Raw genomic sequence first — 26,557 nt, forward strand, 5'->3', positions numbered from 1 at the left:
TCAAAACATCAAACAATTTATTGATAAAATTACTTTTTTGGAGATACTGGAACACTGGTGCTTTCACATGAAAGTTTCATTTGTTAAAGATATTTCAGGAACACATTAAAAGGGATTTATGCTTGCCGTTATCTTTAGATAACACATAGTTCAGCATACAAAACAATGTACAAACATCTCAATAAATATCATGCTTACAAAAATAGACAGTGTCAAACTAATTAATCGTTTTAGTTTAACATTATTGCAAGAACCTTGCTGCTAGGGTGCAAACGGTCAGAATGTTACAACATACATTATATACAACATACCTAGGCTTTAACCACCCACACACAGACACGCAATCATTATATCCTGTCAATTCTTCTCTTAAAGTCATAGTAAAATTTACCAAATACCAAAATGTTAGTTTCAGAGAAGCTGGAATTAACACTCTCAGTAAAGACAGATCACTGACAGAAAATCTATTAACCAGACAATGGCCATGCAAATCAGATTTAGAACAAAATAATTTCTATCTCAGTAGTTTCATTTTTTCCCTGTATTTTTTCTTTCAGTCATGAGAGACTACTTGGAAGTGCAGTTATTTGGCCCCAGATGGAGGCCAAAGTCATTATTTCAAACACAAATAATCAAAGAAAAACTGTACATACAAAATAATGCCATTATTATCATGTGCAATAACATAGAGCAAGTAAAGTGAGTGCAACTAGAGGAAATTCATGAGCGCTGTAATGGAGTAAAAGAATGAGAAATATTCCTTAAGAAAGCTGTAGATTTTTGATAAAAGCGACTAAGATGAACCCTCCAGGGAAAGAGAATGAATCTTTTTTTAGCAGATGAAATGACTGGTGCTGTGCCCTGCTGCGTTTTCTTATAACTCTGGCTACACATCTCGATGGATGATCTTAGTTTCTGCCTCTTGAAGAGGGATGTCCTGTCAAAACAAGACATGGCGATTAATGATGCCTTTTAAATTATGCAACACACATCTATGATCATGAGACATAAAACAAAAATATTATTTTTTTCAAAGCTGAAGTTGGTATGCAAATGTCCAAAAATATTTAAATATAAATACCTCTAGTAAAAATAAAAATAAATGTAGTGCATTTAAAGCTGCCAAGCGTCATGGCATCTTCCACAAAAAAGTATTTGATCAGTTTAATTGTGTTTCACCCACTGAAGATCATTTGCTTTAGGCAAAATATGTTATCATCTACCAATGCACATGCCACTCAAACATAGAGATGGTTTTTCAGTGGAATTATTTATTCACGTTTAGATTTTGATTGGTATATTTTATAAATGGGAGACTAAAACCTTTATTATAAAATGCCATGTAATGTTCATTGTTAGTTCCTGCCTAATGCATTAAAGCTTAAAAGCTGTTAAAATAATTTAATTTTAATGTAAAGTGTTATCAAAAATTATTTTTTATTTAAGTTTAGATTAATTACATCCAAAATAAAAGTTTGTGTTTACATAATATATTGGTGTACTGTGTATAATTATGTATATATAAATACACACACATACATGCACATACATGCATACATATATATATATATATATATATATATATATATATATATATATATATATATATATACAGTATATACATGCTAATATTTACTAAATATATACATGAATGTGTGTATTTATATATACATAATTAATTTAACAATCTTACTGACCAACTTTTGAATGGTATATGTTAGGATGGAATTTGATTTTGGGATTTAAAAATGGTATCTACACATCTTGCACATATGCTATGGTGTTCTGCAACCGGTGTCCCCAGAAAGTTGTACCTTGAACGAGTTTTGAAGGATCCGCAGGCGGTGCAGCTTCTCATTGAGTAAGGGATCATTGCAGCGACGGACGAATGATCGCTTGTACTCTAATCGAGAAGAGGACCTGTGCTCATTGACAGGTGATAGACTAGTCCTCTCCAGAGCCCTGTACAAATCCCCCAATGAGTCAGCCTGGTGCCTGCGCTCCCACTCTTGACCTACAGAGAGCAGTGAAGAGTTACTTGCAATATCACCACAAATGCAATGTATTCAAATTAAAATGTAATGCCCAAAGTAAATAGTTTTATACATCAGTAATGGTTATTATAATAATCATCATAAAGCAATGAAATACATGAATATGGTACTATTATGATAGGGATGTTATCAAGATAATAATCCAACGCTCAGTGTTACAAAATGGATTCTCAGCTCTGTATTTAATGTCTAAGGTCAAAAACCTTTGTTATATAGTAGTACAAAACAATCAAATTAGATGCAGTGTTTATTGTAATGATCATTTTAGCTGTTACACACTTTAGAGTGACTATCAGGAAGCTCAGGATGGAAAAAAGGAAGAGAGCAAATGGCCCTGAAGCCATATTCCGCTGCTTCCATCCTAAGAAGAAGACATTAACACGGACTGAAGGGACTTCTCCTTGTGTGCTTTGAGGCACAGTACAGTTCATAAGAGTGGTGAATGTGTTGAACAGAAAGGAGGGATGAAAAAAGGATAGACAGGGATGAGAGCTGTCACGTTGGATTAGTAGAACTGCACCTAATATGAAGCTATTGGAAGTCTTAAGGGAGATGTGTATTCAGCTGAGATTTGCAGCTACAGTGCATCTGAATCAAGCAGCAATATGTTTATCATTACAGTCTACAATACAAATAACTGGAGCGAAGCAAACTGCAGCATCCACTCAATGATATTTAGTAAAAAAATTAATTCAGTCGTGATACCTAATAAAACAACTATGTAACGGTGAATACAGTTACTGTCAGCTTGCGATAAAGCCATTCTCAAAACAACAGAAATGCGAGATTGGTGTTCTTATTGTGACCGTAATGCGTTCTACATTAAAAACAATATTATTATTATTTTTAAAAGATGAAAAGATGAAAGATACAAAGATGAAAATAATTGTACACACACACACACACACACACACACACACACACACACACACACACACACACACACACACACACACACACACACACACACACACACACACACACACACACACACACACACACACACACACACACACACCATAAATGTCAAAAATAGCAATCTGATATAAAGATAATAAAATATATTATTTATTATAATGATGATTATTCATAAAATATTTATAAAACTATTAAAATCAATTCTGCATATTTGTTAAACAAAAATAGTTATAAATTATAAATGATTTATAATCATTATAATATGGTTTTATGATATGGTATCATTATAATACATTTTTACATCATAATTATAATTATATCAACAATGTATATAATATGATTAATATAATAGTAATAATTATTATTATATTAATACAATTTATTTACAATACGTATTGGTTTCATACAAAGATATGCAAGTGAAATCAATAATCATGACAAACAGGCACACCCTAATATGGATATAATATGACACGGGCAAACATGCAGTAACTACTTGCCTCTGCCAACACATGCTAACTCACCCACTAAATTCCCCCTGCATATGTAAGCAAAGGCAAGTTAGGAGATTCTCTGTTTCCTGACCTGTGTCTCTGGCATGGGCCCGGCCCAGGTGGTAGCGCTGTGCATCTGCGTGTTCAGCTGCACTGCTGGCAGCCAGGATGGCATGGAGACCACTGTCACGGGGCAAAGTGAAACTGCGGTGCTTGCTTCCTACTCCGCCTCCTTCTACTCCTTCTCTTCCTAAAGCAGTGATGGGCTTTTGGCTGGGTTGGGTGGGTGTAAGGGGCAGGACGTAGTGTTCTGGTGGCAGCCCATGCTGGGCGGGGAGCGTCGACTGGCGGCGGAGCTCGACGGGCGCAATTCGGCTGGGATCGACGAACACGGAGTCATCTAATGGCAGAGTCTGCAGGAAATGGAGGCCGGAGCTGGTTAGGGGAGTCTCGATGAGGTCCTGCCATGAACGCCGCTGGCTGGCAGACTTTCGTCCCGGGGAGCTAGCGCTGCTCACGCTGCCCCCCTGTGTCTCGGAGAGGGGGGAGCGGGACTGGATGGTCTCCGTGGAGGGTGGGCGGATGTGTTGGGACTCCTGGAACGGACTCACCTGTAACAGTGGAATGGACAATATGCTAGGACCTTTTAGTTGGTATATTTTACAACTTAAAGGTTGGTGCAACAAGAAGCATAAATCCAAAACAAAGGACAACTATAACAAGAGGGTCATTTATATCCCTGTTTTTCATTTCCCCTGCTGTCATCTTTTACAAGCTCACCGCTGTCACCCTTAGTTATGCTCTGCCTGGATAGAACGGTCTCAGACAGCAACAAACACACAAGCACACAAGTGTGCACACACACACACACACACACACACACACACACACACACACACACACACACACACACACACACACACACACACACACACACACACACACACACACACACACACACACACACACACACACACACACGTACACACACACTTCTCCTGCTTAGGAATATGGGACTGATTTGCTGATTTGCATCGCCTTAAGATTACAGAAGGATGGAGCCAGAGGACCTCCTTAAAAAGTGTCCTTTGACTATGAATTTACAATGGCCACAATCATCCCTAGAGTCTAAATAATTAATGTGTCCTTTATCTCCCTTCTCCTCACCCCTTCACACCTCATTCTTCATCCTGCTCTCCCTCCCTCTCTGCCCTTCTCTTGTCCCATCAGGTCTTTCTGTATTGCTTCACCGCATTTGTTTTCTTTAGTTTAAGTATTGTTTATATGGAGTACACTACTTTTCAAAAATGTTGGCTCTGTACGGTTTGTTTTGGAAGAAATTAATGCTTTTATTCAACTTTCTATTAATCAAAGAATCCTGGAATTTTTTTAATCACAGATTATACAAAAGTATTATAAACAGGATAACTGTTTTTTTCAATACTGTTTTCAACGATAATAATAAGAAATGATTCTTGAGATCAAATCAGCATTATAGAATGATTTCAGGATCATGAGACATTGAAGACTGGAGTAATGATGCTGAAAATTCAGCTTTGCCATCACAAAAATAAAGTACATTTGTAGCTCTTATGAGAAAACCAGTCATTAGGTGTTTTTTTTTTTTATTGATATTTATAATCTGAATAAATAAGCTTTCAATTGATGTATGTTTTTTTATGATAGGACAAAATTGGAATTAAGGTGCAAAAAAAGGTGCCTTTAAAGTTGTCCAAATAAAGTCCTTAGCAATGTGTATTACTTTTAATAATACATTTTTTATATATTTATGGTAGGACATTTACAAAATATATTTTTGCCATAAAAGAAAAATAGATCATTTTGACCCATACGATGTATTTTTGGCTATTGCCAGAAATATACCAGTGCGACTTATGACTTATGTTTTTTGTGTTCCAGGGTCCCAATTTAAAAAACACTGCCCATGCAACAACAAAAAATATTGAACAAAAATGTATGCAGCTCTTGATGGAAATAAATATTGTGATGTTATTTCCATCAAGAGGGGCATCAATTTGCATTGTCAATTTTGTATTGATAATGCATGAGTCAAGCACTCCATAAAGTCTACCCCAGCACATCCCAAAAACTTTCAATAAATTTAAGGTCTGGACTCAAAGATGCCAATTCATGTGTGAAAATTATTCTTTATGCTCCCCTCCTAACCATTCTTTCACTAATTGACCCTGATGGATCTTGACATTGTCCTCACACGCATGTTAGACACAGTGTAAACACAGGAACCCAAGCAGAAAAAGAAAGACTTGACTTACTGAGGTAGGGTGAGGATAAGTATCATACGGAGGCGGAGGGCTGTCCTGTTTGGGCGTTGAGGGCATGTGATCAGCATCCTCATGGTCACTCTCACTCCAGTAGTCTGAGGAAAGGACAGCAAATAGCCATTAAATGCATGGGAAAACTGAAATTTGAAGGCTGCGGAATATACATACTAATACTATAAGGCAAACCATGTGCAAATTCTTCAGTCAATACCATTGCTGAGTATTTTCTCCTTAAAACTGCAGTGTACTAAAGAGAGTCTAAAAAATGCAGCTTGAAATTGCTGGTGTTGTCTACCATCCCAATCAAGTAAATAATCCTGTCAACTTAAAGGGCAGGGCATTTCCTTTCATTGCATGCTCTGTAGGCATTTTAACACAGTGAGCATAAAAACATTTAAGCATAAAAACATAAAAACAACCTTAAAAAGAGACAGGCAAAATTGGGAACAAATAGCAATTTAGCAAGTCAGTTATTAATATGATGTACATTATGATGTTATGATGAACTACATGCCTTTCTCCACTGACGTTCTAAGTTGTTCAAAGCATTGGATATTATTGATAGAAGGCAGCTGTTTGACTCTGAAATGGTGAATGAGAATATGGTTTGTGTAACATTAGCAACAAATTATTAGCTGTTTGATAAAGTGGTCAATCAAAAGGCTAATACTATCAATTACTATTATGTGTCCGATCTTGTAGAGAGATGAAAAGCATTACCATTCTGATTTGTTGATTTTTAGACAACCCTGTATTATTTGCTAGTTCAAACATATAGTTATTGGCTCAAACATATATGCCTGAATTAAACAATATTTCCACTTGCCCTTCTTGTGTACCATTACTACAGTTAAGCGAGTGGATCACGTAGTTGGAGCTTGTGTGAATGAGTGGAGGCGGGGACTAATTTGCTATTTATAAGGCATGAAGAAATTATTTTCACAGGAATTTTTACAAAATATGATGATGAGGAAAATTTCCTACTGGTTAATCAACGCGTGACAACACTGGCAACCCAACGTTTTGTTTTTTAATCGGTAATTCTAAACCGAAAGTAAAATGTACACAGCCACTTGGGCATTCATAACATAGCAGAGCAAAGCAAGGGTTTTCAGTTAATTCCTTTGGAAGATGAATTTCCAAAGGAATTAATTGAAACTGCGCCAGACACATCAAACACCTCACTGTCTCCCTGCATAAAGTATAAATTAAATATAGATTAATACTTGTTAAAGCTACAAGTGTTATTCAATTAAGAGCAATGAGTGATTTTTTTTTCTTTTCTGATTTTTTCTTCTCGTTTTTTGATTATCTTTAAAGGAACACTGTTTTTAGAAATAGGGCTTACTCAACATCTTTCCTACATTTAGAAATGTAGGCAAATGCATTTTTGTCTTGGTGCATGCATTGTTTTAGTTTGGCAGGGTCACCGCTAGCTTAGCATAATGAATGGAATCCTATGTTGCCAGCTAGCATGTCCAGAGTAAAAGTGATCAAAAAACGATATTAGTTATACTATATTAGGACTATATTATGGGGAAGCACTGCCAAAGCACTGCTACTTGGGCGCAGAGATATCATGGCTCTCATCCTTAGGTCCTCTGGCTGTTGCCTAGTCTTAAAGGGTCATGGAACCCTCAACTAAATTTTCTGAGATTTTAACATAAGTATGTGTGTTGAACATCATGGAAGACAATGTTACCATCTGTTAGTTTTAAATGTGGGAAACAACAAGTTAATTTTAAGCCTTTTTGCTCTATTTTTAACTTTCTGGTTTAAATTCATCATGTCAACGTCATAGGCTGTGATGCTTTCTTCTACTATAGTACGACGATGACTCATCTCTGTCTCATAATTATTCACAAATTATGAAATTGTGCATTGAATTATAGTTGTCACAGGATATATGTATTTAATGGTGAGCTTACAAATCCATGTGTATATTGTGTTGCGTGTAACGTGCGTGTAATGGCCATTTGCAGCGTGCATTTGTGGGAAGCTTTAATGCTTTTAATGAGAGTGAAATAAATCAATTTCTGAATCAGAAACCGTTGCTGTGCTGTCAGTCTCCCCTCACCCCCCTGCACGCCGCCGCTAAACCCAGCCCACCTTTATAGCATTTTTCAAAACTGTGATGAGAACTGACTGCAGCTAAAACAGGTGGATTCATGACCCTTTAAACTGCATCGCTATCTGTACTTGTTGGGAATACGCAGGCCACAAGAAGTATTTAGGTGGGGGTGTTTTTTGGGATCACTTTTACTTGGGACATGCTAGCTGGCAACATAGGATTCCATTCATTTTGCTAAGCTAACCAAGCGGCAACCCTGCCAAACTAAAACAATGCATGCACTGAGAAAAAAAATGCACTTGCTCACATATCTAAATGTAGGAAAGAAGTTGAATAAGCCCTATTTTAAGAAAAGCTGGAGTGTTCCTTTAAAGGTGCACTATACAACTTTTCCGTCCACTAGAAGGCGCCTATTCAAAAGAAAGGCGTAGTTTGATGACGCCAAGTTTGAGCGCAGCATTTTGGGACATGTGTTCTTCACTTCACAGCCGGTGGAAAAGAATCGTGATGGTACTCTGGCAGAAATCATGTTGATGGATGCGGTTATTAACGTTACTGTAGTATGAAGCAGAGCAGGACAGAGTATCGAGAGAGCTGAGCAAGGCCATTGGAGCGATTGTTAATGAGATGAACAACACACGCCTCACGAGCAGTGGGACATTTATTATGACGGGACACAATCGCAAGGCGCCGGTGCTATTTTCCGGTCATGCGTATGTGGTAACGTAGCTCTGTTGATCACATTGAATTGTGTTCAAAATTATGTTATGATGTGCGTTCGCTTTGCAGCTGCTGTGACACTTGTTGCACACTGCTAAGAGTAAAGTGTTTTAACCACAAAAAAAAACAGAAAACCGAGGGTAATGCAGATATGACGCAATTGACAGGCGACTCCCTAAGATGCTATGCTCAGATGTCCCGGTTCCTTGGTTAAAATAGCAATTTACAAATAGTTAAATTGGGATATTGAAAGTACTCAATTGATCAAAATATATAAAACTGGTTTAGTGGTTTTTGGATATTTTACAGCAAAAATACTCCAAAGTGCACCTTTAATGACATTTTTTTTTCTTTCTTAAGAAAATGGCTTTCTGTGTGCACAAATGTGCGTTTGTCACAGACAGGTGATTCAGAGACACGCGCCAGTACCGCACTGCGTTCTCTTATGTGTCTTATCACACTTGAATGGTTTAAAAGCATTTGTATTAATGAGGGTGTGATCATATATTGTTACGGATGCTGCGTTAATTGCGTTAAATATTTTTTAACTTGTTAAAACCAATCGCATGTGTTCACGCATTTTGCAGTTACTCTGCAAAAATGACTTCCTTCATTTTAACTTGAATCCCATATAAGTTCATCCAACATGTTGTACTTCATATGCATATATTTATAGGGCTTGCAGCCCAGACCACACAACGTCAGAGTGGGAGAATAATTGATCCGACAGCTTAGCGGAGCATGAAGGCATCTTCTCACCATGATCCTGTCGGATCCTTTTCTGCTCCGTGTGAGCTGTTGCCGCCATGTTCAGCCGACTGAGCCACCTGTGAGCAAACATAAAAAAAATTAAAGTTACCTAGGGAGCTCTTTGCACTGCTGAAATGCAGAGCTGAAAAGGTCTTTTGGGATGTTGCTAAAATTAGTAGCTTTGATCAGCTTAGGGAACATTAAATGAGATTCAAGAGCCTGTGCAAAAGAATTCATGAGGAATTGACAATGTTACGAATAAATTATGAGTATTTTTTGTTTCTTATAAACATGTTTGAATGTTTCTTCTTATCTTACCTGTTCATATCATCCATGTTGTCCGCAGCAAAGTAGAAGCTCTTGATTTTAGGATGGCAAGCCTTAAAAGCACTGAAAACGAGCAAGAGAAATAGACAATCAAAACATGCTGGCCTTTCCGATAGGAGTGTAACGATTCATGTTTCTTATGGTTTCGGTTTGGTTTGGTAAATACTTGATACACTGCTGTTAGGGGTGCACAGATTAGAAAATTTAAGGCAGATTCTAATAATATCAATTGTAACATGGTATCAAGCCAATAGCAAGTTGATATTCAATATTTTCAAGAGACCATATTACCACAATTTTACATTATTAAGTTATGTTCCATCAAAACAAACTACATTATAAAATGTACATTTTGCATACAATGTACATTTTATGAAATATAAAAATGTATTGGAATATATTGAATACAGACATACGGGTTTAGCATCACAATAAAGATACATTCAAAAGGAAAATATACTTTCATTTTATAATTATATATTTTTAATTTGTATAATGTCATATTTATAACTTTTATATAATACTGTATATAATTTTAACCCTAATAACTGTTTTAGTATGAAATCAGTAGTCTTAGAGTGATTTGTTTATCCTCTTTATGATTTTTTTAAGTAAAGTGCCCCTGTTATGCGTTTTTGAAAATTACCTTTCATGCAATGTGGAATAAAGCTGTCTGTAAATGTAAAGATCTTCAAAGTTGTGAAACCGAAAGTGCACAATAAAGTTAAATAAATAAACCGACTAAACAGGTTGTCACTAATTCGAATCCCACTTCCATTACGTCTACACATCACTCAGTAACTCATTTGCCTAATGCCCGCCTATGGTCTTCGTTGTGCACCCTTGAAAACTCGACCAGCCCTCCTGTAGCTGGTTCTGGTCGTGTACATGCCAAGAAGACACTGTTTTCTGCTCTGCAAAAAACTAATTATTTTTGTAAACACGTCCAAAGGATGAGAATGTGAAGAGCCAGTGGGTAAATTTACCACAGATACAACAGCAGTACGACCTTTGACGATTGTTCTCAAATCTCTGTAAGGTCTAAATGGGATTTACAAAATGCTAATCAATTAGATGGGACAGTACCCTCTTTAGTTGGACCAACTTGCTCCTCAGAATCACAACCTGTAAGTATTTAATTGATATATATTTTTTACTGGGTCTTCAAAACACATAGTTTTGTGCTTTGTATTGTGCACTTGTATGTTTCCGGTTAACCAGCTAACTCACGTTATTACTTTCTTACTGAAATACTTCCGCTAATCAAATGTGGGCCACTATTACCTAAAATTGTGTAAAATAAAATAATGCAGATTGACAGTTTTTTACTTCTTTGAGTAATGATAAAAGATGGAACCAGATTTGTTTTACAAACTTTAAAGGGTATGGTAATGGACGTTTTGTTTTTCTGACATGCGTTGTAAGGGGTCAATCAGAGCAGTGTAGCTTGCTGAAAGAAAGGATTTAGACGAGTCGTTTGAGTATTATTGAAAAATGTGGTGATGTTCAATGAATAGTTCAATTAAAGTTTTTTGACATTTGATGCATGTAAACCTGTTGTAGGAGACCCCAAAACAAAATAAGGAACCTTTAAAATAGCTTAAAACCTTGTAAACCTCATTTAGAAAAACACTGAATCTACGGTAGGATAAGCTGTCGTCGCATGCATACTGAAGTGTTGATTTTTCAGCTCTAGTTTATAATACCACTTACAACTTTTTGCGACATTCGTTGGCTTGATCAATGTTGAATTCAGGCAGACTGACAAAGCCCTCTGCCTTCTCATCCTGAAAAAAACAGAAATTATGTAAATAGTATGAGCCATTTTTTGCTATGGTATTTCATCATGCAGATGAATGGCCTCACACGCTCACCTCTTCATTGGTGTACCAGTATAGGCAGGCATCTTTCAGCACAACCCAGTACTTCTTCCATTTCTGAGAGAAGTAGCTCTTTGCATCCTTCTTTTTCCAGAGCCATCCCTCACAGTCACCCTGACCCAAGTCTCTGCAGGAGATTCGCCGCTTACTAATAGAGGGCAGGGATCCAGCTGAAAAGGACAAAGAGAGAGTGTGAGAGATCAGAGATGTCAACGCTGGCATTAAAAAGGAAATGAATGGCAGGAATAGTATCAAAACAGTGACATTTTTGATGTACTGCCAAGTCTGCCATATAATGGCAGAGAAACGTCTTGACATAACAATTATTCAGAGTGAGACTGTAATGAATGAAGAAAAAAATAATTAAAAATTCCTTCTCTCAATCAGTATTTTTTTTACATTTCCAGTAAAAGTATTCAAACATTTTTGAAACAAGAAGTAAAAATATATAAATTCTATATTTAATAATAAACATTAACAAAATTAACACATTAACTTAAATTATAAACATTTCATATATAATTTTGAATTGTGTTATTAATTTAAAAATATTGTAATAATTTGATAACAATTCTTTGAATTATTAAAAAAATAGGTCTTAAATTCTTTTCTCGAGATTCTCTGAAAGCTAAACCTACTGTAAACTAAAGGATGAAAGGCGTTTAAGTATTTTTCTGGTAAAACAAGACCATAATTTAAATTATTAAAATATTTGCAATGTGTCAGTAACCACTTGACAGGATATTAGAGCTAGTATAATTTAACATTTGACATCTCACCTCTTAACTTAACTTTCTTTGACCGGGAGAGCATGGACGATCGATCAAATGTCTGAAAGATAGTAAATAAAAAAAATATTAAATCATTTTAAGTTGAGTACCACAGTCTTACATGACATTAAGTTGTCTTCAGAACACTCACAAGATATACAGAAGAGGTTTCAGATGTGGGTGTGGCCAACGAGTCCTGTTGCAGCATGTCCATCTGGAGGGTGGGGACTAGGGTGTAGTGAGCGGGGCTTCCACCTTTCTCACTCTTTCTTCTACTACGCCGACTGCTACGTCGTCCTGTGTGGTACTCCTCTGACCCTGCCTTGTCCTCACTCACATACCGCAGCAGGGAGTTTTCTGTTAATAAATGTATGGGATTATGAAACTACAGTATACTGATTATGGAAATTAAATGGGACAAAGCACATTTTAATTTTATTTAATAAACCAGTTTTGATTCTGCCTTTTAAATAATGTAATGGTTAGAGTTGAAATCAAATTATTCAGAGGTCTCATGATCAAAGAATAGGGCTGAAAGATGCTGTTACACATGTACAAATTAATATAAATTCTACCAGCATGACTAAAGAAAGCATTCTCTCTGCTCCTACTCCTTCAGCAACAAATCCTCCTGGCCTCAACCAATGAAAAGCAAGCATCTTGGCAAGACTTCGATGTTGGAGTTACCATGGTAATGCAAAACCAAAAAAATCCCAAAATATCAAACAAAGAGCCAGCAAGATACTAGCAGACAGGTCCCAGAACAAATGAGGTATATATAGGGGAGACGGGGATCAGGACAATCTGAACGGAATGGCTGAAGATTTTAAAACGTGCAAATGGGGAGGTCAGGGCTAAAGTGAAGAAATCATCGGTTTAGTATAGCCTAAGTAAAAGAGATCAAAAAACATCCCCCTCATAGCTCACCCACACTCTCTCACACACACACACACACACACACACACACACACACACACACACACACACACACACACACACACACACACACACACACACACACACACACACACACACACACACACACACACACACACACACACACACACACCTCGTCTGATCTCTTTCTTCAGCTTGGCTGGATCTTCATAATCTCCAACCCAGTTATATTCTACAGGCATGGAAATAGGTCTCAGCCGTCCTAGTACACAAGCAAAGAGAAATCGAAATAAAAAAATCAAATAAAAAATACTGCACAATACACATATTGGGCCAGGAGAAAAAGATAAAGTATAACTCAATTGTTATGTTTACTCTAATGAGTTATGGGCATTAATGTAGTGTATTTCTGTATACATATACTGTGTTGCAGATTTAAAAGCATCCCTTCTGACTGACTGATCCCTCGTCACCCTGGCAAGACCACAAACTTGAATCGGACTTGAAAAGAGACCCGTATGAAAAGACAACCTCTCCTGACACTGAAGATAGCCTGTAAAGATCAAACGTGATCATGTAAGAAATCATGTACCATATGTGGGAGTGCTGTCCCTGCGTACGGGTGGAGGGCCCTGATTCTGATCATACTCGTAACAGTACAGGACCGCATCCTCATCCAACTGGGGGAATCGCCTCCGGCACTCCTGATCCAAGAAGGAATTGGGCGAATCGGAACCTTTAGCAGCCTGCTGGCAATTGCTGGTCAGATTCCCCATTTCATCTCTGCAATGGTAAGAAAAATCTTGTATAATTATCTTTTACACAGATCTTAAATGTGAACTAGATTTTGAATTTTCTTAAAGAAAAGTTATTTGTAATATTAATAATAAGTCACTGCCACAGTGTTGCTATGCAGTTGCTAGGGTGTTTCTGTTTGCTTATGGTTGAAGCCAAAAGAATCCACCTTCAAGCGCTCTAATTATATGATTATTGAAGCTAATAGTTCTATTAAGCAAGGGTAAATAACAGTGATCATACATGACGATAGATGATGATTTAAAATGTTAAAATGTTTTCTGCATAAGGGATGTATTTCGAAAACATTAAAACCTTACCATCCCCAATTTTTTGTAGTCTCCTCCAAAAGTGCATGTTTGAGGTGTTTCATGCATTTTTATGCATATTTGCAGTGTGCATCAGTTTACTAGTGTGTCCTTTTGTTTTAGAGATAGTCATTTTTTGTGTGTGCGCCTGTAAACTCTACCTGGGTGTGTATGGCTCGTCTGGGGGAGGGGGGATGTAGAGGTCCTGTAGAGCGCAGCTGTCCCGTCTGGATGGGGTGCTGAGGGTGCTGGATGGTGTGGCCACGCTGCTGCTGGGGCTGGGGGGGATGATGGGCTAAAAACAGTGGTACAGTTAGCTTTAGCATTTCCCTTAGGAAAGTTTACCTTCAAATGTACCTTTGCGTTTTGATATAGGTCATTGTCATCAGTGTTGGGTATGTTACTCTAAAAAAGTAATGAATTGCTAGTTACTAATTACATCTTCAAAGGTGTAATTAGATTACTGTACAAATTACTCTCTCCAAAAAGTATTTAATTACTTATTACTTTTCAAATCCTATATCAACATCGACTAGTTATGTGATTCAAGGATAGAAATGAAACGGCTCTTTTAATTCATTCAAATACAAAATATAAAACTAAATCAATTATTCGTATTAACTGACCAAAGTTTTAGACATGAGAAAGGTGGATAAAAACATGCATTTTAAAAGTTTTAATGTTGATTCCACTATTGTATAATTATTCTACAGTCTATACACTGTTAGTTTAATTACATGTGAAGTAACTGTAATTAAATTACACAAAACGAGTAACCCATTACTTTACTTTTTCAAGGGAAAAGTAATTAAATTACAGTAAATAATTACTTAGTAACTAGTTACACCCAACACTGATTGCCATATATTTACTTTTTACTTTTCGATAATGTTATTTCATTGCAGGTCTATGGTGGAGGAAGTACTGAATCTCAGTACTTTAGTAAAAGTACAAGTAACCAAAGCCATATTTACTTAAGTAAAAGTAGAAGTACTACAACGACAATCCTACTTAAGTAAAAGTAAAAAAGTACTTGATTTTAAATGTACTTTTAGTATTAAAAGTAAAAGTACTTGTATAACAATTTATTCTCTTAATGTCTATATTCTAATAATTAAAAAGAAGAAAGCAGTATGGGCTGTGGCGTTTTAATTAAGATAGTTTTGGGTTAATGTAGGCTAATTGTGCGTATCATCTGTTGCCCAGTTTACATTCTGACTCACAATATCAGGATGATCTGCAGAGTTAAATATCAATATTCAGAAGTAACATTTTCATCAGCTTTGATGTATTTACATCTTCATATTTATGAGGATTAATCTTAAATATAGGATATGCTTCAGCTAAATTTGATCAATAAATTAAATTAGAATAATGCTAGCCTATATGGTTGTTAAATTAAATAATTTGCACTGACAAATTACAACTGCATTAAATAATGTTATGAGATTGTTTTAACTAGGCCTATATATCTTTAATACATTAAGAAACGTTGGAAATAATCTTTAAACATGAAACTTTAAACATGAAACTGGCGGCAGGTCTTACTGAGTGAGTCATTGAGTCGGTTCGTTCAAACGGCTGATTCGTTCATGAATGAGGCAGTCGTTTACGAACAGGTTCATTCGAACGCTGAATCATTCATTACATTATTGCTGTAAGATGCGTTGTGGTTCTGATTTGGAAATATGATCTGATCTTGGAAATATTTTCGCTGCTGTAATAGAACAAAAGCAGTTTATATTGCATCTAAAATGTAAGTGCCTAATTTTAATTAATTGTTTATGGAACTGTCATGAAATCAGTGTCACATTTTCAGTCGTGATGGTATTCAGGAAAACAGCACTCTTGGTCGTGTCTTGTGATGTCTTTTAACTGTATTATACGTTATCAAATATAAAAACCTTCACATTTTGAATATTTACTGCAGTATGTTACTGGTATTCTCTTTACGAGCGGCGTTGGTTTGTTTTCATTTCTCCTCGAGAGGCTGCACGATTGTCAACAGCGCACTCGTCAGTTCATACATTAGCCCATTACCGGTATTATCCATTATTTTCCGAACAAACCTTAATCTCGAGCCCTGAAACTGATCAGAAAATGTAACGAAAATGTAACGAAATGCTGTAGAAATGTAGTGGAGTAGAAAGTTAATTATTTGCTGCAAAATGTAACAAAGTAAAAGTAAAAAGTATGCACTATTGATTCTACTTAAGTAAAGTACAGATACGTGAAAAATGTACTTAAGTAAATTAACGAAGTATTTGTACTTCGTTACATTCCACCACTGTTGCAGGTAAAGAAACACATCATAAATAAGTGTAAAAATGTCTTCTCCATTAACATGTTCCAAGGATGCACTTATTTGATCAAAAACAGCTATATTGTGAAATATTATTACAATTTAAAAAATGATTGTTTCCTATTGTAATACATTTAAAAAATGTAATATAATCAGTCACATGATCCTTCAGAAATCCTCTTTAAAGAAACATTTCTTACTATTATCAATGTTTAAAACAGCTCTGCAGCTTGAAATTTTTGTGGAAACTAAGATACACATTTTTTTCTTCTTTAATGAATAGAAAGTTTAAAAGAACAGAATGTATTTTAAATAGACCCTTTCAGTAACATTATAAATGTCTTTACTGTCATTTTTTATCAATTTAACGCATCCGGAAAAAAATGCATATTGTAAAAATGCATGTTTTTTTTTGTTTTTTTTAATCTTCCCGACCCCAAACTTTTAGCGTACGTCACCAAGATTTAGATGTAGGGTGAATTCAAGGTGAGTGGGAATTTTATTTTGCCATTGAGATGACTTGGAAAAAGAGTGTCAATCAACCTGAATTCACCATATTTACAATGATTTAAAATGTATTTCAATCCAATCCCTTTATCAGATTTTTATGTACAAATATGATGCCTAAAATAGAATGTACAGCTTTCCAGGTCATGCATTTTATTACAGCTGCATCTCTGCAACATATAAGTGTTTAAGTGTATAGTTATTAAATGACAAAAAGGTGATATTTTTATTTATATTGTCTCAAATTTCACAGATATTTTTAACACTGGAATATAATTAATTAACATAAAATAAATGACAACTACTACAGGAAATTAACTAAACATAAAAGTCAACAAAAAACATCAAACACTCATCGTAATGGCAGAATAACCTAACCTGTGTGTCTTTGTGGAAGAAGACATGTGAAAAAATAGCAATGGCCATCATTTGGTCATCATATAGTCATGCTGAGCCTGGTTCCTCCTGATTTTATGTATTTAAAACACAAAACACATTGTGCAACCTAATGCTGCTTTGGTTCTGTGTAAATTAAATGCCGTCTCAGTGTCTTCAACTGTTGTCATGACAATCAGCGTGTCTTGTTATCTGTCAGCTGTGCAATAGAAACGGCAAAGAAAAAATAAATGCGTGCAATTTACACACTGCGCACTCAAGCGTCTAAAATGACATTCCACATTTTCCTCTCAGGCCACAGTAAAGCTTCCTGATGCACAGGGGCTTCGGTGAAGCTGGAGAGGAGATTGGGGAAAGAGGGATAAGCAGCAGATTAGAGGTAAAAAGATGAAAGAGGGAAAAAAGGAAGGTTAGTGGTTGGGTGGGGGGAAGAGTGAAGTGAAGATTTGCCATGCAATCTAGTTGGTCAAAGCCCTGAGGGAGGGGAAGAGGGCTCTTAATGCTGCTAAAAAAAGAACATGCACAGATTGGGGGACTACGCCAGGGCATATCATCAATTCACACACGCCACTTAATCCTCATACCGCACACATCCCATCAGTACCTGCAGGGCGAGGGGCTTCCATCTCATGTTCTTGAGTAAGGCTGGGGCTGACGTGAGAGTGCTCTGAGGTCGTTTCTTCAGCGTGAGGGTCACACCCGCGGGATTGCTACGTAAAGAGTTTACCAGGTTCTTCAGCTGCCAGCCCACCTATGCAAGTCCAAAACACGTGTTGACCTCACCACAAGAGAATCAAAAAACATTCCAGAGCAGAGCACACAAGCATTTTGTAGTCTTTATAGCAGGTCATACTTCATGTCATATATGTCATACACGTCTTCACATATTGGTTAAAACATTAAACAATTTTGAAAGATGGAAAATTATACACTACTATTCAAAAGTTTAGGGTTTATGAAAGAAGTCTCTTATGCTCACCAATGCTGCATTTATTTGATAAAAAATACAGTAAAAACAGTAATATTGTGAAATATTACTACAATTTAAAATAACGGCTTCATAATTTAATATATTTTAAAATATAATTTATTCCTGTGATGCAAAGCTGAATTTTCAGCAATTCAGTGTCACATGATACTTCAGATATCATTCTAATATGCTGATGTAGTGCTCAAGTAACATTTTCCTATTATTATGAAAGCTGAATAAAATAGTTATTATTATGAAAGTTCTCTGATGAACAGACAGTTGAAAAGAACAGCATTTATTTGAAATTGTATTTTCTTAGCAACATAAATGGTCTTTACGATCACTTTTGGTCAATTTAATATGTCCTTGCTGAATAATAGTATATGTAGTATCTAGTATAAAATGTGTATATATATATAATAAACATACTGACGCTTACAGACCCTTGTGTACTTCTAACATGAAACATTCACATAACAATTTTTCTCAAAAGATTTTAAACAAAACCTGTTTTCTTTTAGATAATATATACATTTTAAATTTTTTATATTCAATTTTATATGAGAAATGACTAACCATATCTTTTATTCAGTCGCGTTCATTTTCATCGTATTGTGTAATAATAAGGCTACAGTTTAGATGCCTGATCTTGATAAGAGCATATTTTGGATATACTGAAGTATATCTTTTTATAGAAACTAAAATAAAAAAAAATTAATAAAAAGATTGCTTCATTAATGACCAGGAATGATCTAGCATGTCATGCTAGCAGTTTAGAGTTAGAGTCAAGATATTGTGTAGAAAAGAAACGCTCACCACTGTCTGATGATTGACCTGTATGACCTCATCACCAGCATGGATTTTCTTACAGCGGTCCGCTAGTGACTGGAAGAGGGAGAGGGAGAGAGAGAAAGCCATTGGATCACATGTGGCAAAACACACAACTGTTTTAAAGGAGTCATGACATGAGAGATCAAATTTTTCTTGATCTTTTGGCATATAAGAGGTCTTTGTATTATTAAAACATCCTGCAAGTCCTCGTCATAAAAAACAAAACAAAAACAAAAACAAAAACATTTATATAACATTTACATTGAATCATTTATATAATCAAGCTGTAAAAAGCAGTGTTGTAGTCGAGACCAGTTCATTCGATTCCCGAGTCAAGACCGAGACCAGAGTATGTCAAACTACATTAGAACTCAATTTGATTAACTTTTTGCTTACGGAAGGCGTGCACAAGAGTGACTGTCGAAAAAATTGCTTTTTAATGCAAAAGTGTGAATGTGCCTGAGGGAGAGAGGGCGTCTGTCAGACATTTTTGGGGGTAGATGCTAAGTGTTGAGACTGTCATCAGTATCTGTATCTGTATTAATTTTATTATTTAATTAAATGAGTTTTGGTTTTATCTGTGACACTTCTGTCCTACTTTGTAAATGTATTAAAGTAAATATATTAAAAAACACAGTTGAGACAAATAATGTAGCAATGTGACTTTCTATAAAACGGGATCCCTCCAGGTGGATAGCAGGTGGACACAGCGCAAAATTGAAGCGAGAGCGGCCGGGTTACGGGTGTGGGAGAGAATCTGGCAGGAGTCAGCGTTAGTCTCAAGTCATGCACAGTTGCTGTGTCAGTGGACGTGTCAATCAAATATCAATTTAAAGAAATATTAACATACAGTAATAATCATTAAATATTTTGAATGGGACTCGAGTGGACTCGGGAATAAGTCCAATTCCAAATATGTTCGAGTTTGAGTCAATACCAAGTCACAATTAAATTCACAGTTCAAGACCGAGTCCAAGTCTCGAGTACTACAACACTTGTAAAAAGGTTTGGATCCGAGGTGGATTGGCATGTGACGGCAAACGTCGATTGGCATTTGACGTCACAGGGGCACAATCATTCACATATGACTACCTCGAGCAAGACAACAACGCCTACTTTTACATCGTATAGTTGTTCACGCCGACTGAGGTTCATTCGATGACTCGATGAGCAACGAGTGGATCTAAAGAAGGCCTAGTTTATGAAAAGAATGTGATGCCACATAGACGTTCTGCTGTTCCTGGCTGTGCAAAAAACACAATCTTTGCATAAGCTGCTGAAGAATCCCAATGTCACAGAAAAATGGATTCAGTTTCATTTTAACAAACGTCCTAGTCACATCAGTGCTGACTGGCTTTGCCCAGAAACTTTTGCACAAAGATCAGGTTGTGCCAACTGTCCTGGAATCAGGACCCAGCAAATCGTAAGCAAAAATGGTAATAACAGTTAAATTCATAAGGAATAATTCTAGTATTTTGACTTCAAAGAATGCTCTCTTTATGATGGCTGAATCTGTCAATTACGCAGCATGAGTTTATCTGGACACTTGCCAAAACTGTTGTTATAGTGACTCTTTTACATTACACAATAAATCTATTTCTGTATTTACAACGTGTTTGCATTGTTAGTTGTGTTGAAAGTATTTTGTGAGAGTGAAATTGCTTTGCAATGACGATGCAATGTCATCACTGCAACCTTCCATGTGATGGAGAAATAGATCTAAATATAATGCAATAATCAACTCTTTTCACGATTTGTTAATTTCGACAGCTGTAATAATAAAATCGAGTATCCGAGAGGGTTCCAGATGTAATACTTATTTCATTTGCAAAGATGTCCAATCACAGCAATGGCGTTTACACTAAAGTCTCACAGCAGACACACTCCTTCAAACGGAGTGTTTAAGCAGAGGACTAAAATCAAGGTAGAAAATAGCCATTTAAAATAGAATATTTTTTAATGTAAAAATCACATTAACATTATAAATGCACCTCAGGAAACATTATAAAATCAGATTAAAAAAAAATCTAGTTCATGACCCCTTTAAAGATTATATGTACAACCAACTGAGATGAAATATTGCACTGAAATATTGAAAATGACCACTCACTCCCTCTGTAGTGCCTGTGATGACATGTAGGCCATCATAGGTTGATTTGATGTACATGCCCTAGGGCAAGGAGAAAGACACTTTAGAACCATTGCCTGAAAATATCGGACACACACTGAGAAAACATTGAAAGTAGCTTGCTGACACGACATGAGAGCACAAATCCCCTCTTACACACAGTCTCATAAAGGAGAGATATAGGGGAAGAGAGAGAGAGAATGTTTATTTTTATCTATGTCTATTCGGGCTTTATTGAGCGGATACTGACTGTGTCAAGTGTGTCTATATGTAACTGTCGAAATATTACTGCCTGCAGCTCACACAAACACAACTACCAGCATAACATCATTATTGCAGATGGGGTTAACATGGCTGTGGTATCTATCTATCTATCTATCTATCTATCTATCTATCTATCTACCTATCTATCTATCTATCTATCTATCTATCTATCTATCTATCTATCTATCTATCTATCTATCTATCTATCTATCTATCTATCTATCTATCTATCTATCTATCCATCCATCCATCCATCCATCCATCCATCCATCCATCCATCCATCCATCCATCCATCCATCCAGCTATCTATCCATCCATCCATCCATCCATCCATCCATCCATCCATCCATCCATCCATCCATCCATCCATCCATCCATCCATCCATCCATCCATCCATCCATCTAAGGTGAAATGATGAAAAACTAGGCACCCAGATACCCACCAGTCCCTCGGTGGACCTTATGTTGTCCAGCTGCACCACTTCCAGATGGGCGGCCTGGGACACCATGGGGTCCGAAGAGAGGGAAATGATGTGGTCACACACACCTGAAAGTGTTTTACACTGAGGACAGAGAGAAAAAGAGAAACATGAGAAAAGTATAACAAGTATAACAAGAGGCTCAGAAAAGAGCTACTAGGCTACATCATATGCTGATAATTTCATTGCATGTTCACGGCACCGCTTCGTAAACACCATCTGCGCTGAGACCGAGAGTCATCAGGATGTACTATATTATGAAGTAATCATGTGACCAGGATGATCTCATAAGCATAATTCTCCATGATTTTGCTGCCTTCTTTGAATCGATCCATCTAATCACGATTCTCCCTCAATCTGCTGCTGGTGACTAATCAGCGAAGGTGTTCCTGGTGTTGTAAACGCAAACTCTCTCTTTCTCTCACTGTCACTCTCAGATGAAATGTGGCCTGTCCTGGTATTTATAGCAGAGAGCCAGCTGTACCCTCACTGACACTGCAGCATGGGCTAGACTCCATGAATCAAATGTGAATTTATTTCTCTCTCACTCACCTCACACATACTCTCGCTCTCTTTTTTTTCTCACTTCGACACAGATATCTATTTTTGAACAGAGGAGCTAGATAAGGAGTTTTATGTAAATTAATCAAGAGGATGTGAGAGCATATAAATGTCACTTACCACATGCAGTATCTTATTTTCTGTCTCATATACTGTGCCGTCCTAAAACACAAGAAAAGAAAATGCAACTTTAACAAATTACATTCTAATCTCATCTCACATACAACCTCATTACTGAAATACTGCATGTTATTGAAACATAATACATTTAATTTATAACACAAAAATGTTATAATCAGTATTTTAGTTTTCCAGTAAAAAAAAATCATATATGTTCAATTATAACAAACAAATTTTGTCTTAAATATTTTATTTTTTCTTTACATTATTTAATATTAGTAATATATTATGGATTATGTTTTTTTTTCTTAGCCCACTACAAAAATGTATTGTTTCAAGAATAAATATCACAACATTTTGTTTAATATATGCTTAAAAATAAAATATACATATATACACATATTCTCTAAGTCTTCTGGTGCAAATCTGTTTCTTAAGTATATATTTTTCCTTTTTAGATATTTTTACTGGAAAACAAAGATAGTAATTGTTTTGTATAGTGTTATATAATGTTAAATGGTTATATAATGCTTTATAGTTAATGTGTACTCATGTCATGAAACTTTGATTAATATATATTCTATGTTGAATCATCAGAAGTATTATATAATAAGTTGTATTATATAATTATGACATATCAACAAAAGTTATAAAGTGCTTCCCATTTATAAGATACGAACACATTATATAATTTCTGCTCTAATGGGTAAACACAGTTTTGGGACGTCTCAGATGAGGAGATGAGCTTGTAGGACACAAGGAGAAGAAGATTTACTTGCTGGCATGTGGAGACTTGCACCTATGTGAAATAGCCAAAGGCGGCGTTCTCTGTCTTGAGCAGACAGTTGAGGAGGACATGAGTCATCCTCCCACACCGAACCTGGTGCAATACTTTTCCTCTTCCTCCTCTCATCTGCTCATTTTCTTCCACTCTCCATCACTCTGCTTAATGGTAGTCTGATTTCCAGCCCGTGGGTGAAAGAGCTTGGGGATCTCGACGGGCCAAACTCATGATTAATCTTAAACATATTGGGAATCTCCTTCAACACTCAACCTACACATCACAGTCTGATTCATAGGAGGAGAGTAAATAAAGCTTGAGCTAATACACACAAGTGTTTAATTAAGAGAAGACAACTTTATATAAAGTTTGAATGTGAAATGCCCTTTAGAGTGTGGCATTTTTCACACATACTATACAGACTCACTTCACAAGCAAGTTCTACAGGCCTTCATACATGTTCTGGGACACATCGCTTTGCTCCCACCTGGGACGGTCTGTCCTCGCCCTCAATGGCCCATGCCAGAGCAGCACTATTTCAATCCAGGACAGAAAATTGAGAAGGAGAAAAAAACGTCCATGGCCTCTTTCTATAGAACCTTCTGCCCTAGAAACTTTACCCTGCTTTCCATGCATCCTCAAAAAAAAGAGATGTAGTCCTAAAGTATGGCGTGACACTGGTGTGGGTGAAACTAGAGGTCAAAAGAGACTTCTTGACTTTGCATTCAATTTGATGGTTATGGGATTCAATGGGATAGTTCACTCAAAAAATAATATTATATGTTTACACGTTTACTTTGGCAGCCCTAAAAATACATTTTATTTGTTAATTATTATTTATTGTTAATTTTCTTTAGTTTACCACCTGTTACTTTTATGATGCTTTTGTGTTCTTTTTAGAGCTTTGACAGTAAAAATATCACCATCCACTTTTTATCTAATGAAGCTTTGCTGAAAGCAAAATGAGATATAGTACAGGTCTGGCATGACGTTGGAATTAATGTATAACGGAATTTTCATTTTGGAGTGAACTATCCCTGAAAAAAAGATGAAGGTGATATGTTATAATTTGAGTGTTTCAGTTCATACCTGCTGAACTATTGTGGTCAACTCCAGACACAGCTGAATCACATTATTCCTGGTCATGGAGTAGTCTGCTACGGCAGCAAACGGAGACCTGATGAAGAAGTAACATCTGCCATTAACCATTAGATCACTTCTAATCACAACCACTCTTTGTGTCAAACCGGCCTCACTGTCGCTGCACTGCCGAAGCCAAACTGTGTCTAATTCAAGCAATGCAGGACATTCAAGATGAGGAATGAGAGCTAAAAGGTGAACCAAGGAGCATGTGGAGAGGGAGGGAGATGAAGAGTAACAAAAACACAGAGAGAGACAGCTGAAAGAGAGAGGAGAGGGAGAGAGGATTTTTTGCTCCAATGCACTAATTCACAGAAGCTCAGGCAGCAGAAGGAAGCTGTGTTCACGTGCCCCATCATACAGACTGCAAAGATCACTGTTTTTTTTTTTTTTTTGTATATATCACTATTAGAGTCTTTCAGTAATACCATGCTGTTCCCTTACGTGGCAATAATACATGATAGAGCACTGCATTTTGATCTGAGTTGGTTAATATGCCAGAAGCATATAATTATAACAGCATGCAATATTGTTTTGCGAAATCTATATATGGTATATAGTATATGGTATATTTATACTATAGTAAATTTATAGTATATATATATATATATATATATATATATATATATATATATATATATATATATATATATATATATATATATATATATATATATATATATATATATATATATTACAGAATAGACAGGGCTCAACTGTAAGGAACAACAAGGCCTGCGGGCAAGAACTTACGATTTTTTACATGCCACGCCAACATTTTCATGGGCCCCAACACATTTTTTCTATTATTTCCTATTTTAGTAATATATTTTACAGACTTCTGTTCAAACGCTTGGATCAGTTATACTTTTCAATACTTTAATTCAGCAAAAACACAATAACATTTCTATTTCAAATAAATGCTGTTCTTTTGAACGTTCCATTCATTAAAGAATCCTGAAAAAATGTCCTACAAAAATAAACTAAACAGCAACTTTTTCCCACAACATTAATAATAATTGTACTTTGAGCATCAAATGAGTATATTAGAAGTGACTATGACTATGATTATGATTATGAGTATATCATAATTTTTGAAGGATTATGTGACACTGAAGTCTAATTATACTGAAAATACTTCAGATTTTAGTTTTTACTGATTAAATTAAATCTTATCAAACAGTAGTGTGCATGTCCCAAAATAATTTATGAAATGTTTGCTTTTCTTTTAAAAAAAACCTTTAAAACCACAAATAAATAAGTTTTACATTCATGATAAAAGGTGCATTTTTATACTTAGTGATGCATCACAAGTCATTATAGCAATTTTGATAAAATATACGTCATCTAAGCTATAGCTAGATGACTAGATTAATTTCAACAGAAATGACAACAAAATGTTCAAAATATAATAGAAAACCAAGTATTTTAACATAAAAAACACATATACATGATCATCTTTGTCAGTTTCAGTAATGTCCTGCTTACAGATTCAGTCAACAACTTTATTTGTTCCAGGGTGGTTCGAAAGAAACATGTGCGTGAACACTTCAAATGAACTCAAACCTATATCAGATACCCACAATGCATGCAGTGTGACTGACTCAAGTCACTGACTAGAAGAATCAATCAATTAGTCGACTAGATGGTGCAAACCATAATCCAGATATCCTCTATAGAAGAAAACACAAAGGGAATCATTTATCTTAATGAGTGCACTATGCGCACATATCTGACTCCAGGGTTCCACAAATGAAATGTGATCATCCAGGACAACACTCCTGCTGTCA

At 36.0% G+C, this 26,557-nt stretch overlaps 1 protein-coding gene across 4 annotated transcripts in view; it reads right to left on the bottom strand.

The window, feature by feature from the left end:
* cnksr2b (connector enhancer of kinase suppressor of Ras 2b) overlaps positions 1 to 26,557 on the bottom strand; it is a 44,932-nt gene continuing 18,375 nt past the window's right edge. The window contains exons 4-22 of one of the 4 annotated variants that reach the window (XM_067423357.1): positions 24,717 to 24,804; positions 22,847 to 22,888; positions 22,130 to 22,249; positions 21,404 to 21,463; positions 19,279 to 19,347; positions 18,097 to 18,243; positions 14,449 to 14,582; positions 13,777 to 13,967; positions 13,357 to 13,446; positions 12,439 to 12,644; positions 12,297 to 12,348; positions 11,512 to 11,687; positions 11,351 to 11,424; positions 9,629 to 9,700; positions 9,320 to 9,387; positions 5,761 to 5,864; positions 3,558 to 4,077; positions 1,815 to 2,014; positions 1 to 937 (exon numbers count right to left, since the gene is read on the bottom strand). In XM_067423357.1, coding sequence (XP_067279458.1) covers positions 887 to 937; positions 1,815 to 2,014; positions 3,558 to 4,077; positions 5,761 to 5,864; positions 9,320 to 9,387; positions 9,629 to 9,700; positions 11,351 to 11,424; positions 11,512 to 11,687; positions 12,297 to 12,348; positions 12,439 to 12,644; positions 13,357 to 13,446; positions 13,777 to 13,967; positions 14,449 to 14,582; positions 18,097 to 18,243; positions 19,279 to 19,347; positions 21,404 to 21,463; positions 22,130 to 22,249; positions 22,847 to 22,888; positions 24,717 to 24,804 — 2,464 coding nt within the window. In that variant the 3' untranslated portion in view covers positions 1 to 886. Of the gene's footprint in view, positions 938 to 1,814; positions 2,015 to 3,557; positions 4,078 to 5,760; positions 5,865 to 9,319; positions 9,388 to 9,628; positions 9,701 to 11,350; positions 11,425 to 11,511; positions 11,688 to 12,296; positions 12,349 to 12,438; positions 12,645 to 13,356; positions 13,447 to 13,776; positions 13,968 to 14,448; positions 14,583 to 18,096; positions 18,244 to 19,278; positions 19,348 to 21,403; positions 21,464 to 22,129; positions 22,250 to 22,846; positions 22,889 to 24,716; positions 24,823 to 26,557 lie in introns of all 4 variants that reach the window. The other 3 variants (XM_067423356.1, XM_067423359.1, XM_067423358.1) reach the window with 3 other exon arrangements.

This window comes from Pseudorasbora parva, chromosome 18, assembly GCF_024679245.1.
Source record: "Pseudorasbora parva isolate DD20220531a chromosome 18, ASM2467924v1, whole genome shotgun sequence".
In the NCBI taxonomy this organism is placed as follows: domain Eukaryota; kingdom Metazoa; phylum Chordata; class Actinopteri; order Cypriniformes; family Gobionidae; genus Pseudorasbora; species Pseudorasbora parva.